The following is a 12,856-nucleotide window of genomic DNA, read 5'->3' as shown; positions in this document are numbered from 1 at the left end:
GGTGGGAAACATCACATCCTCCACCCTGATCCTCAACAACGGAGCCCCTCAAGGCTGCATGCTCAGCCCTCTCCTCTACTCCCTGTTCACTCACGACTGCGTGGCCACACACAGCTCCAACACCATCGTGAAGTTTACTGACTACACGAACGTCATCGGCCAGATCACCGACGGCGATGAGACGGCGTACAGAGAGGAGGAAGAAAACCTGACATCTTGGTGCCAGGATAACAACCTCTATCTCAACGTCAGAAAAACAAAGGAGCTGATTGTGGATTACAGGAAGCAGCAGAGAGAGGGACACGCCCCCATCGCCATCAATGGGACTACGGTGGAGAGAGTCAGCAGCTTCAGGTTCCTCGGTGTCCACACCACTGAGGACCTGACATGGACTCATCACTGAGGACCTGACATGGACTCCTCACTGAGGACCTGACATGGACTCATCACTGAGGACCTGACATGGACTCTTCACTGAGGACCTGACATGGTCTCATCACTGAGGACCTGACATGGACTCATCACTGAGGACCTGACATGGACTCTTCACTGAGGACCTGACATGGACTCATCACTGAGGACCTGACAAGGACTCTTCACTGAGGACCTGACATGGACTCATCACTGAGGACCTGACATGGACTCTTCACTGAGGACCTGACATGGACTCATCACTGAGGACCTGACATGGACTCTTCACTGAGGACCTGACATGGACTCTTCACTGAGGACCTGACATGGACTCATCACTGAGGACCTGACATGGACTCCTCACTGAGGACCTGACATGGACTCATCATTGAGGACCTGACATGGACTCATCACTGAGGACCTGACATGGACTCTTCACTGAGGACCTGACATGGACTCTTCACTGAGGACCTGACATGGACTCATCACTGAGGACCTGACATGGTCTCATCACTGAGGACCTGACATGGACTCATCACTGAGGACCTGACATGGACTCTTCACTGAGGACCTGACATGGACTCATCACTGAGGACCTGACAAGGACTCTTCACTGAGGACCTGACATGGACTCATCACTGAGGACCTGACATGGACTCTTCACTGAGGACCTGACATGGACTCATCACTGAGGACCTGACATGGACTCTTCACTGAGGACCTGACATGGACTCTTCACTGAGGACCTGACATGGACTCATCACTGAGGACCTGACATGGACTCCTCACTGAGGACCTGACATGGACTCATCATTGAGGACCTGACATGGACTCATCACTGAGGACCTGACATGGACTCTTCACTGAGGACCTGACATGGACTCTTCACTGAGGACCTGACATGGACTCATCACTGAGGACCTGACATGGACTCATCACTGAGGACCTGACATGGACTCCTCACTGAGGACCTGACATGGACTCCTCACTGAGGACCTGACATGGACTCATCACTGAGGACCTGACATGGACTCATCACTGAGGACCTGACATGGACTCATCACTGAGGACCTGACTCATCACTGAGGACCTGACATGGACTCATCACTGAGGACCTGACATGGACTCATCACTGAGGACCTGACTCCTCACTGAGGACCTGACATGGACTCATCACTGAGGACCTGACTCATCACTGAGGACCTGACATGGACTCATCACTGAGGACCTGACATGGACTCATCACTGAGGACCTGACATGGACTCTTCACTGAGGACCTGACATGGAATCATCACTGAGGACCTGACATGGACTCATCACTGAGGACCTGACTCATCACTGAGGACCTGACATGGACTCATCACTGAGGACCTGACATGGACTCATCACTGAGGACCTGACATGGACTCTTCACTGAGGACCTGACATGGACTCATCACTGAGGACCTGACATGGACTCATCACTGAGGACCTGACATGGACTCTTCACTGAGGACCTGACATGGACTCATCACTGAGGACCTGACATGGACTCATCACTGAGGACCTGACATGGAGTCATCACTGAGGACCTGACATGGACTCATCACTGAGGACCTGACATGGACTCTTCACTGAGGACCTGACTCATCACTGAGGACCTGACATGGACTCTTCTCTGAGGACCTGACATGGACTCATCACTGAGGACCTGACTCATCACTGAGGACCTGACATGGACTCATCACTGAGGACCTGACATGGACTCATCACTGAGGACCTGACATGGACTCATCACTGAGGACCTGACTCATCACTGAGGACCTGACATGGACTCATCACTGAGGACCTGACATGGACTCATCACTGAGGACCTGACATGGACTCATCACTGAGGACCTGACTCATCACTGAGGACCTGACATGGACTCATCACTGAGGACCTGACTCATCACTGAGGACCTGACATGGACTCATCACTGAGGACCTGACATGGACTCATCACTGAGGACCTGACTCATCACTGAGGACCTGATATGGACTCATCACTGAGGACCTGACATGGACTCTTCACTGAGGACCTGACATGGACTCATCACTGAGGACCTGACATGGACTCTTCACTGAGGACCTGACATGGACTCTTCACACCCCCACCATCACCAAAAAAGCTCGACAGCGGCTCTTCTTCCTCCGCAGGCTGAGGAGGTTCAACATGGACTCCAGGATACTCTGCGCCTTCTACAAATGGACATATGTGCAAAATAAATGATTTGGTTTTAAAGTCAAGATCTTCAACACGAATGGAAACCAACGTTGATGAGGTCAACACAGCTTTACAGGTTATCGGACAAATCACAATTATAACGATAACTGTTGTTAAAAATGAATTGTTTAACAATGTCAGATTGAATAATAAAGTGAGGTTAAAACAGTTTGACAATCAAGTAATGTCACTTTGAAATGAACATGGTAATAGTTTTACTGATTTTCCAAAAGTTGAGTATAAGGTCTGTCTTTGAGTTAGTCAGTGGTGTACAGTCAGTCCTTTTATATAAACAATATGAATACCAGCATCCCTCAGGAAACAGACCCAGGCCACTCAATCCATAACTGAGCTTTTATCACATCCCAATACAAGAACACACTGCCAGACTGTTGATACATTGGAAATATATCATATTAATTGTTTCTGGTTTGATTAGATTTGTTGCTGGGTTATTTTATATTGTCAAACTCTGGCTTGAGAATGTTGGTTATTTAGCTGGGTTAAATCCACACTGATGGGTAGTTTTGATTCTGTCTTCCAAAACATAGGTCCTCTACAAACAGCAGAGGGAGCCAGTTTCTTAAGTTAAACAAAGGTTTGTACCTACTTCTGTTTCTAGCAAGTGAGGATGTAGAGACAGACAAATGGCAGTCTCTATTGTAATAGAAAATTATAGTAAATTAGTGATGGGTTTTTCTGTAACGTTAGCTTGTGTTAGCTTGTGACTGTCATTAAACATTAGCTGATGTTAGTTGTTGACTTTGACCTAACAACCGTTTGCTAAAGTCAGCTTGTGAGTGTCATTAAACATCCATTAGGTGACGTTAGTTTTAGAACATTCTACTACAGACTGTGGGATATTTATTTTAATGCCACCTTATATATTCGGGTGTGTTAAATTTGAAGGGACAAAGTATATTTTCCTCCCCAATATAGAGAGGTGAAGTCTTTGTGTTTAGAGGGGGGTGTGAGCAGGGGACATCCTTATTTGGGCATGTCTCCAAAATGCTACAAACATTGTGCAGAAATGAGCTTAAACCTGTTTAATGACTCTACATAAAGTGGAAAGCAGCTCTTCAGGACAGAGAAGAGAGACATTCTTCTTAAGATGTTCAGCAAGTCAGATATCAGGGAAATCTACTTGTCTTAAATATATGTGTGTGTTTAATTACTTTGTATCAAGAATAGCAGTAATGTTTCCCTCGGTATTGTGGATATTAAGGTAACTCACATGTGATATTTGTATAATCCAACTATATCTTAAAATATGCCAAGAGTAGGTGAAACGAAAGGTGCTTTAACAACTGAGGGGGGGGGAAGATGGCCACAGGGACAAAGGGCCATAGAGGAGATGTGTGTGTGCTGGCTGCAAGATGTGAAATGAGATAAGGAAACTTGTTGTTTAGAGCAGGTTCGTCTGGTTTTCGTCAAACTGAAAGAGACTTTTTGTTTCCGGGTTTCTTCTGTTGCGTCGCGCTGATTGGGTACGACAGGCCATGTGTTGGTCTTTCCCAATGAGATGACCTCTGGGGGAAGCCTCCACACACCTCCTCCTGTGTTTTTAGTATCAAAGCCTGTGTTTTCTCTAAGTTCGTTCTCTTTTCCTCCTGTTGCTGAAATGGTAAGTCCTTTTCCGGCCGGATGAACCAGAGCCGGAGCATTCTGCATTCTGAAGCTGCTGTTGCAGAGTGCTTCGTGATCAGGTGATCAGGTGATCAGGTGATTGGGTGATGTATTGTATGTTCTACCATTAAAGCAGATTATTGTTTAACCCTTATCCTGGTGCTTTGACTTTTCCTTCTTTTAAAACAAACTCATAGAGGAACGCGCGAAGCAGAGATTCTGCCTCAACAAGACGGAGACCAAGCAGTTTCAATGTGATGTGGTGTTCTCTGTATTAATACTTGAGGTTGGCCGTCAGGTATGGACAGCTTCACCACAGACACATGTTCTTTATGGCAGCATTGTCTTTTACTGAGAGCACATCTTGCTAGAAAGCCTTACAGTTTGGGGTTGGCTGAGCAGGCCTTGATATTATCACACAATGCATTTGAGAAGGAAGTGTTTGAAACAGTCTGTGCCAGCAGCAGAAGGGAAAGACCCACATTTGGTTTTTGTATCTTTACTCACGTCCTTCTTCCTTCCTTGAGTTTGTTTTGTCATGGTCCTCTGCAGCAGCTCTGCAGATATGCTGTTTTGCTAAACAAGGCCAACTGCAGCAGAAGAACTAGGTCCTTCTTTGTTTTCTGTAATGTAGCAAATGTACGAAGGAACAGAGTTATTCACATCATGTTGTCGTCACAGAAAATATAAACTAAATATAAAGCTTAGAAACAGATCAATAAAGTGAAGTAACCCTTTGGTTAGCCTTAGTGAAAATACTGTGAGAGAACATTTATGAAATATGCTTGATCTGATACTACAGTTGCAGTAGAGGGGTGGGGTCACAAATGCTAAAATTAATGTAATAGTTAAGTTATTTGTGTAAAATGTATGAAGGCTGATCTGTCATATATCTTCTTTGATGATCTGCAGTTTGAGAAGTTACTCAGTTATGCATTTGTTTCTCTGAACCGGTCTGAATGTCTTTGTTCCAGCTGCTTGTGTCTCTGCCTCCCTCCCTCTGCAGGTATGCTGCACTCCTAACAACACACCTGGTGTAAATTCCCTTGTGTCAGCATCAGAAGGGAAACGCCCTTCTTTGTTTTCTGTCTTTGTTCACTTCCTTGTTCCTCGAGTTTATTTTTGACCTTTAATTTAATGCCTTTTTAATTGAATGTTTTGATAAAAAATGAGGGAACACGTTAATCTAGTGCATTCACACATTGGTTGGTCAAGTTGAATACATAAGAGTCTCCAACAAACATGCTCTGCCCTGATCTACCGCTAGCTGTTAACGAGCTAGCAACCATATCGTTTGTGAGAAGTGTCCGGTGTTCCACATCTAACTTGTTGTGTTCGTATTGAGAGCACCATCCAGGTGCTTATAGTGCGTTGTGCCATACATGGGGAAACACTGATGAACAGCACCTAGTTCAGATTCTTACCCTCCATGGTATGTCTGGAAGGCCTGCCAGCTTCACAATCAGCTTCATGCTTGATTGGGTTGAGATTGAACTGTAATCCAGAAATAACATGTCGACCAGTTTTCTGCTGTTTCAGGTTCAGGTGTAGGGTGACGTGCCAGGGCCAGCATGACGTCCACTCATCTGTAGGGGGTTCACCGTATCTAGAACCACAGCGTTAATGGATTGGAGAACCCTTCATTGCTAATGTCGCCCACTGACATTTGCATGAACGTACAGTAAAGGTGTTGCATGCATCAAATTCAAAAAGAGTGAATATTTGTTTTTAAACTAAAGTTTATCAGTTTGAACATTATATATCTTGTCTTTCTGGTGTATTCAATGGAATTGAGCTATGCATCATATACATATCATCATCATCATCATCACCTAAGCTCATCATCACCACCATCATCACCATCATGGTTTTCACGCTAACACCTCACGTGCTTTGCGCACGCAATCAACCTAGGTTATGGGCCATGGGTCAGCAGGCTTGAATAAGGACCATGCGTCTCTGTTCGGCTTTAAAGGGCCAAAGCATCACACTTCAAGTGCACCTCCACACAATATAGCTCAATGCTATTCGGTCATATGATTTCCTTCATCCCCGTGTAACTCTCTCATTATCCCATACGTCCCCATTGTCTTCAAGTAAGGAAAGAAACTCTGCATCAAACTGCCTGATACTGTTGTTCTTCTGGGGGTTTTGTCGGCTCGGTATTCCCCTCCCGGATGATACTCCCGCACAACGGGCTCTAATCACCAAACACCATTACATTCATCTGTGTATTTCTTCTATATATTATTACATCAGAAACATGTCTCTACTGAATGGAACTGGAATTAGGGTTTGTATATATAAATGATTGTATGTATGTAGGGTTGCAAAATTCCGGGAATTTTCAAAGATGGAAACTTTCCACGGGAATTAACGGGAATTTATGGGAATAAACTGTCAATTTTCAAAATTGAAGGTTGGCTCTTCATAGGGAACTTAAATATAGTTGGGGAAAGTATATTTTAGCATAATCTTGACTAAAACAAACAGATTCAAGTACACTTGCATATCCATGCCATAGCACACTGCTCACTGCATAGCTATTGAGACCACACAAAGGTTCCCAACAGGCTCACACATGTGAGAGTGGAAAAACTGGTTGGCATTCGGGCAAACCTCAGGCTCTCTGAACCGGACACAGAGCCATCCTCAACAAGGCTGGACAGAGACACGGAAGAGGAAGACTCAGAGTGTGATGTTGATGAAGAAGAGCCCATCGACTGAAAGGCTTTAGCAAAAATGCAGAGGATTGCTTGAAGGAAGATGTGCATGTTTAATGGGGCTTTGTGGAGGGAGAAGGGCTGTTTCCATTTAACATGTTTAATGGGACTTTGTGGGGACTTTTGGATGGGAGGTGTACTTTTGTTCATTTTTAAATGAGTGGGGTTGGGGTGGATGATTAATATTTAACTCAACATTCCTGTTTTCGTTCTTCAATGAAACAAATAATTGTTCAATAGAATAATTAAAACTTGTTCTGTTGAAATGTCATGTTTTTTTGTTTAATTCTGCCTCAAATATTTCCAAAATTCCCCAGCTTAACTTCCCATGGAAACTTTCTGGAAACCCTACATGTATGGAACTATTAACAGAGCTTTCCCAGTGTTTCTGTGGAGCAGATGGCTTGGTATTACACATTTCACCTTTACATGAGGTTGTTTTCATTTCTGGAAGGATGTTATGTAAGAAGCCAGGAAGGTGTTTTCTTGCCGAGCCCTGTCACAATAAGAACTGTTTCGGCAGGTGTGTTCAGTTACGAGAACAGGAGGTCAGGGGAGGAGAGTATCTGACAGGATATAAGTGACCTCCCAACACCACAGTTCATCAGACTTCAAGCTCCTGCTGGAAGTCAGAAGACCCTCACACAACTCTGCTGCTCTACACAACTTCACCAGGTGAGGACTAACAGACAAACACACATTTATAATAACAACTTTACTTTTCTATGTCAGACTAAAGCTGCTTAGTGTCTGCAGGGACATACTGCATTACTAAGTAAAGTTGAAAGTCAGACTCCAATAGTTATTAACTCTCAACACTCCTACTCCTGAACATACGTTTAAATCAGGTTCTGAAGTCTGTGTTGTTTCTTCTCAACAGGTTGGAGAAATGGCCTCTGAAGAAATGACCGTTGCTGCTCTGGGACGACCTTTCACCCTAGGGATGCTCTATGATGCTCGGAAAGATGAACTGGTCCCAGGTAAGACTTCACATAGTCACAAAGCTTTCATCATACTCACCGTACAACAACAATTCACCAGGCCTTATCTTTGGATTGTCATCGTGCCATTGTGATTTGAGTGTGTTATGAGAGTTGTTTCTTTGTCTCTTTGTCTCTCTGTAGTGCATCTGTGTATATCGGGAATATTCTTTCACTGCTTTTGTCCGTAGATTGTATTTTCTATGCATTTATTACATGGCTTAGTTGAATACTTGATTCTGATTGGTCAATAAGAACATTTCAGAGGTTATTGATACTCCATAACAAACCACTGCTTAGCAAATAATGAGCTTTTCTGAGGAGGATCAAGGGAGAGAAAGAAAGACTACTACTTTGAATGATTTTGGAACATAGCCTGATCATAAAGACATATTCATAATATTTAATAAAGAAGTGCTAATTAATGGAAAAACTTCTTTTAACAGCTTAGTTGGAATCGGGTCTAAGATACACGTTGATGGTTTAGAAGAGAGAATCATTGAATTTAATTGTTCAAGGTTTATGTCTGAAAAGCATTCTAGTTTACTATCTAGTGTAATATTAGAACTTACGTTTCCGGGAGCTGTTGATAACACTATACTGGTCAAAGGCAAGAGGTCATTGATTTTTTTTCTAAGAGTAACAATTTTTTATCGTTAAAAAAGCACATCAAATCATTGCTACTGAGTGCTATGGGAATAGAAGGCTCAGTCGAGCTGTTGAGTATTTTAACATCAAATAGTTTGATTGTGTTGAATTGAAGCCCAAAAAGGCAGCGGGTCCACCAGACCCACGAACAATGGCTGAGAAACAAAAATATGAACACCACACAAGGGTTCAATTAATATTGGGATTCAAGTCGTTAGTGTGTTAGCATGTGCCCAGGGACAGCAATGCCTTTCTGGCTCACTGAGAATAAAGCCAGAATTCTGAGGAAAAGTAAAAATTGTGATATTAAATCCTGAATTCAGAATTTACAGAATGCTAGAGTACAGAAGACGATTTATATATTATTTTAGTTCCTGTGGTCAAAGCCAGCATTACAAGCGTCAGAATTGGCAGATTTTCAGAAAAAAAGTTCAATTAAATGAAAAAATGTACAATTATATATTTGTTCTCAGAAAGTCTTTAATCTCAGAACTGAACAAAGGAAATTACTTTAGGTTAGATCAGGTTTAGATGATTTATATAAACAAAGTTTTCGCGCTGAACTGATCCGAAAACTGTTTACTTTCCAATTTGTTTAGGTCTCAGATTGTGGAATGATAAAACACTGGAAGAAAAAACAACTGATACCCCTCAGCACAGCAGTAATTTTGACATGTCTGCATCTGACTCCATTGAATCCAAGTCCACTCTGATGGACATTGAAGCTTCTCTGAAGCTCAGTTTCATGTGTGGACTGATAGAAGTTGGAGGATCTGCCAAATATCTGAATGATGAGAAGAAATTCAAGAATCAGAGCAGAGTGACCTTTCAGTATAAAGCTACCACCAACTTCAAGCAGTTGTCAGTTGATGATGTGACCCTGGACACTGAACAGATGGAGGTTATTCAGAAGGGCTCAGCGACTCATGTAGTCACAGGCATCCTGTATGGGGCAAATGCTTTCTTTGTGTTTGACAGTGAGAAGTTAGAAGCCAGCCAGGTTCAGGAGATAGAGGGCAGCATGCACGCTGTGATAAAGAAGATTCCTACTTTTGATGTTGAGGGAAGTGATTGCTTCCAGCTGACTGATGAAGAGAAAGCCCTGACTGAGAAATTCTCCTGTGAATTCTACGGAGACTTCATTCTTAAAAGCAACCCAGCAACATTTCAAGAGGCAGTGCAGACCTATGTAGAACTTCCAAAGCTACTGGGAACAAATGGAGAGAATTCAGTCCCATTGAAGGTCTGGCTGATGCCTCTGAAGAGTTTTGATCCCAAAGCTCCTGAGCTGATGAAAGGGATCAGCATCGGACTAGTTATCAAGGTGCAGGAAGCTCTGGAAGATTTAAAGGAAATAAGAATGAGATGCAACGATTCTCTGGAAGACAAAGTGGGAGAGGACTTCCCACAGATCCGAAAAGACCTAAGCACTTTCCACAAACTGTGTGGTATTTATGAATCCAGCCTCCAACAGACCATGGCCAAGAAAATTCCCTCCATCCGAGAAGGAAAAGAAGATGAGAGCTCACTGGAAGAAGTCTTTGAAGACAGAGCCGAGTCACCCTTCAGCCATGAAAAACTAAACAAGTGGCTGAGTCACAAAGAGAGAGAAATCAACATCATCAAGTCCTGTGTGGACACCATGGAGGGAGTAAAGATCGTCCAGAACCAGAACGAGCTGGACAGAGAGGTCCTTGCTTCAGGTGTAGAGGATGTTCTGTGCTTTGTCTTCACCTCCATGCCAAGGGGTGATATCTACCTTGATGAGATGGCTGACTTCTTGAAATCACCCAAGTTAGGAAGTACCCATGAAGACCAGTGGTACTACTCCCATGAAGTTCAGGACACAATGAGAGAGAAAGCCACATTGATCCAGGGTGCTTCCAAAGGGCTGAAGAACAACAGCAAATTCTGTTTCCTCATAACGGCCCAAACCAATCCCAACTACGAAGGAGCAACCATCTACCACTACAGGAAAGGCCGGCTGGTCACCGAAGACTTTCAAAAGCCTTCTTCTGTGGAGACCATCACAGACAAGAGAGATCTGATCTGGTGTAAGTCAGGCTTTTCTTAGTTAAAAATGTGAATTCTCAGCAGTTTGACCATCAAAGTGACTGATAAGATATTTTGGTATCTTTTCTCCATCAGATGCCTGTGATCTCCACCTGGACCCAAACACTGCCCACAACCATCTCACTCTGTCTCACGGAAACAAAAAGGCAACATATGGAGCATCGCAGCATTATCCTCCTCACCCAGAGAGGTTCGAAAGATGGCCACAGGTATTGTGCAAAGAGGAGTTATCTGGGTGCCATTACTGGGAGGTAGAGTGGAATACCAGTAACAATGATAATAATTTGGGTGCTGTTGCATACAAGGGAGTTATCAGAAATGTAGCGTTCGGCAATAATTCAGAATCTTGGAGTTTTGGCAAAACTTCATCATTTCTTCTGGCATTGCATGCCACGGAGAAGGTGTGGAAAGTACGTTATCCCTATGGTTCATTCAGGAAATTCGGGGTGTATCTGGACTGGCCTGCTGGCACTTTGTCCTTCTATGGAGTCTCCGGTCATACACTGACTCACCTGTACACCTTTCGCACCACATTCACTGAGCCTCTTGTCCCAGGCGTCTATGCTAAATTTGATTCCAGCTATGCCTACCTGTGTCCAGTTGAATTGTAAATGAACTGGATTTATACAGCGCCTTTCCAGTCTTTACGATCCATCAAGCAGGCAGAGGCTGTCACACACTTGCTCAGTAGCCTAACGTTCACACACATCTACACACAGTCGGCCATTCTTGAGTTTATTTAACTGCCAGCACCACCATTTGGTAGAGCACATTTCGCGTCTTGATATCTTGTCGAAAAAAAAAAAGAAAAAAGTTGAACTCCATCTGATTCAGCAAGCTCTACCCTTTGGTTGACATGTTATGCACAAAACAACCTCTAGATGTCACTGTGGTTCAAACAGAATGCCCTTCAGCTAGCTTCAACTGAGAAAGTTGGCAATGCTAAAAATCACTGCTGAAGAAATCACTCTTTTTGGTCAACTTTTGTAAGGTAACCATATCCCTTTGACATATGTTAGTGGCAGGGCACTGACTGAACATAATTAGATAATTTGATGCACAAAAAAAGTTTTAACAAGAGTGTAATTATTTTTTGGAAAATATGCTCAACCAATCGGTCGAATTGGCCTTTTATGGTAAGCTAGCTATATGACTTTTTAAGAGTTTCAGAGATGTTTTCCAATAAAATATGGTAAATAAATGGCTAGATTCATGGTAATATTACTAAATCTAGTACTGCCTTCTGAGTCTCAGAGTGAAAGAGTGATAATCATTTACATAGCACCTTTCATGCATGGCATTCAGCCCAAAATTGCACACAGATGAGCAAGTTAGGCCAACACAGGATATAGACATGTGCTGTTAGGCCAGTGGTTTCCTGTTAGGCCAATTCAGCATCTACAGTAAGATGAGCAAGTCTTTTTTTTATCATGAAAAACACTTTACATTACTTTTTTCCATTTATTTTTTTTTAAATTATAATTTATTGTCTTTTATGAATATATCTGATTGTATATATTGCTCATTTTCCATAAAAGAAACAAATGTATTTGAGTTTGTGTTTTATTTGAGTTTGATGTGTACAAATACTGTACTGTATGATGATTACTTTTACCATAGAAGGCCAGCTCGACCATTTGGTAGAGGCTCATAAGAACAAAACTGTGTGGTCAGTCAAAAAAAAGAAATGTGTTTGTGCTTAATTTTTCCATAGCTTTCTTCTTGGTCTGGCAGTTAAAAGGTTAAATGGAAACCTAACATCCCATTCTAACTTTAACGTACTACTCAAAATCTAAAATGCATTCAAAGAGGGACGGAGATAGGGTTAGGGTTAGGTAGATTATTGCTTTCTACAATGTAGCTTGTATGAGTAAGTATTCTGGGGAGTGGTCTTCACTGTATTCTGGTTAGAGTTCCCATTCATTAACATTGTGTTCAGTTAGTGTCTGGTGTGAAGCGGGTAAACCTGTTGAACTCCTGAGAGGTCAACATTTCCTAACTCCTCCCACTAAGGCAATGATGAAGAACTCTTAGCTTCTTGGTCGCTCTAAAGTTTGAAATGGCAACCTAACATCCCATTCTAACTTTAACGTGCTCCACAGAATCAAACATCCATTCAAACCCAGAGGGACCAGAAACAATGAGGATA

The 12,856-nt window shown here is 42.8% G+C and overlaps 1 protein-coding gene across 1 annotated transcript; it reads left to right on the top strand.

Moving 5' to 3' along the window:
* The first annotated feature begins 7,550 nt into the window (after window positions 1-7,550).
* On the top strand, window positions 7,551-12,256 carry LOC307023894 (stonustoxin subunit beta-like). Its single transcript, XM_079657548.1, has 4 exons — window positions 7,551-7,681; window positions 7,887-7,986; window positions 9,234-10,688; window positions 10,783-12,256. The coding sequence occupies exons 2-4, from the start codon at window positions 7,896-7,898 to the stop codon at window positions 11,316-11,318; spliced, it is 2,082 nt and encodes a 693-aa protein (XP_079513674.1). The 5' UTR covers window positions 7,551-7,681; window positions 7,887-7,895; the 3' UTR covers window positions 11,319-12,256.
* The last annotated feature ends 600 nt before the right edge of the window (window positions 12,257-12,856 follow it).

Source organism: Notothenia rossii (genome assembly GCF_949606895.1).
Source record: "Notothenia rossii genome assembly, chromosome: 11".
In the NCBI taxonomy this organism is placed as follows: domain Eukaryota; kingdom Metazoa; phylum Chordata; class Actinopteri; order Perciformes; family Nototheniidae; genus Notothenia; species Notothenia rossii.
The sequence above is the reverse complement of the archived record's forward strand: the minus strand, read 5'-3'. Positions and strand labels throughout refer to the sequence as shown.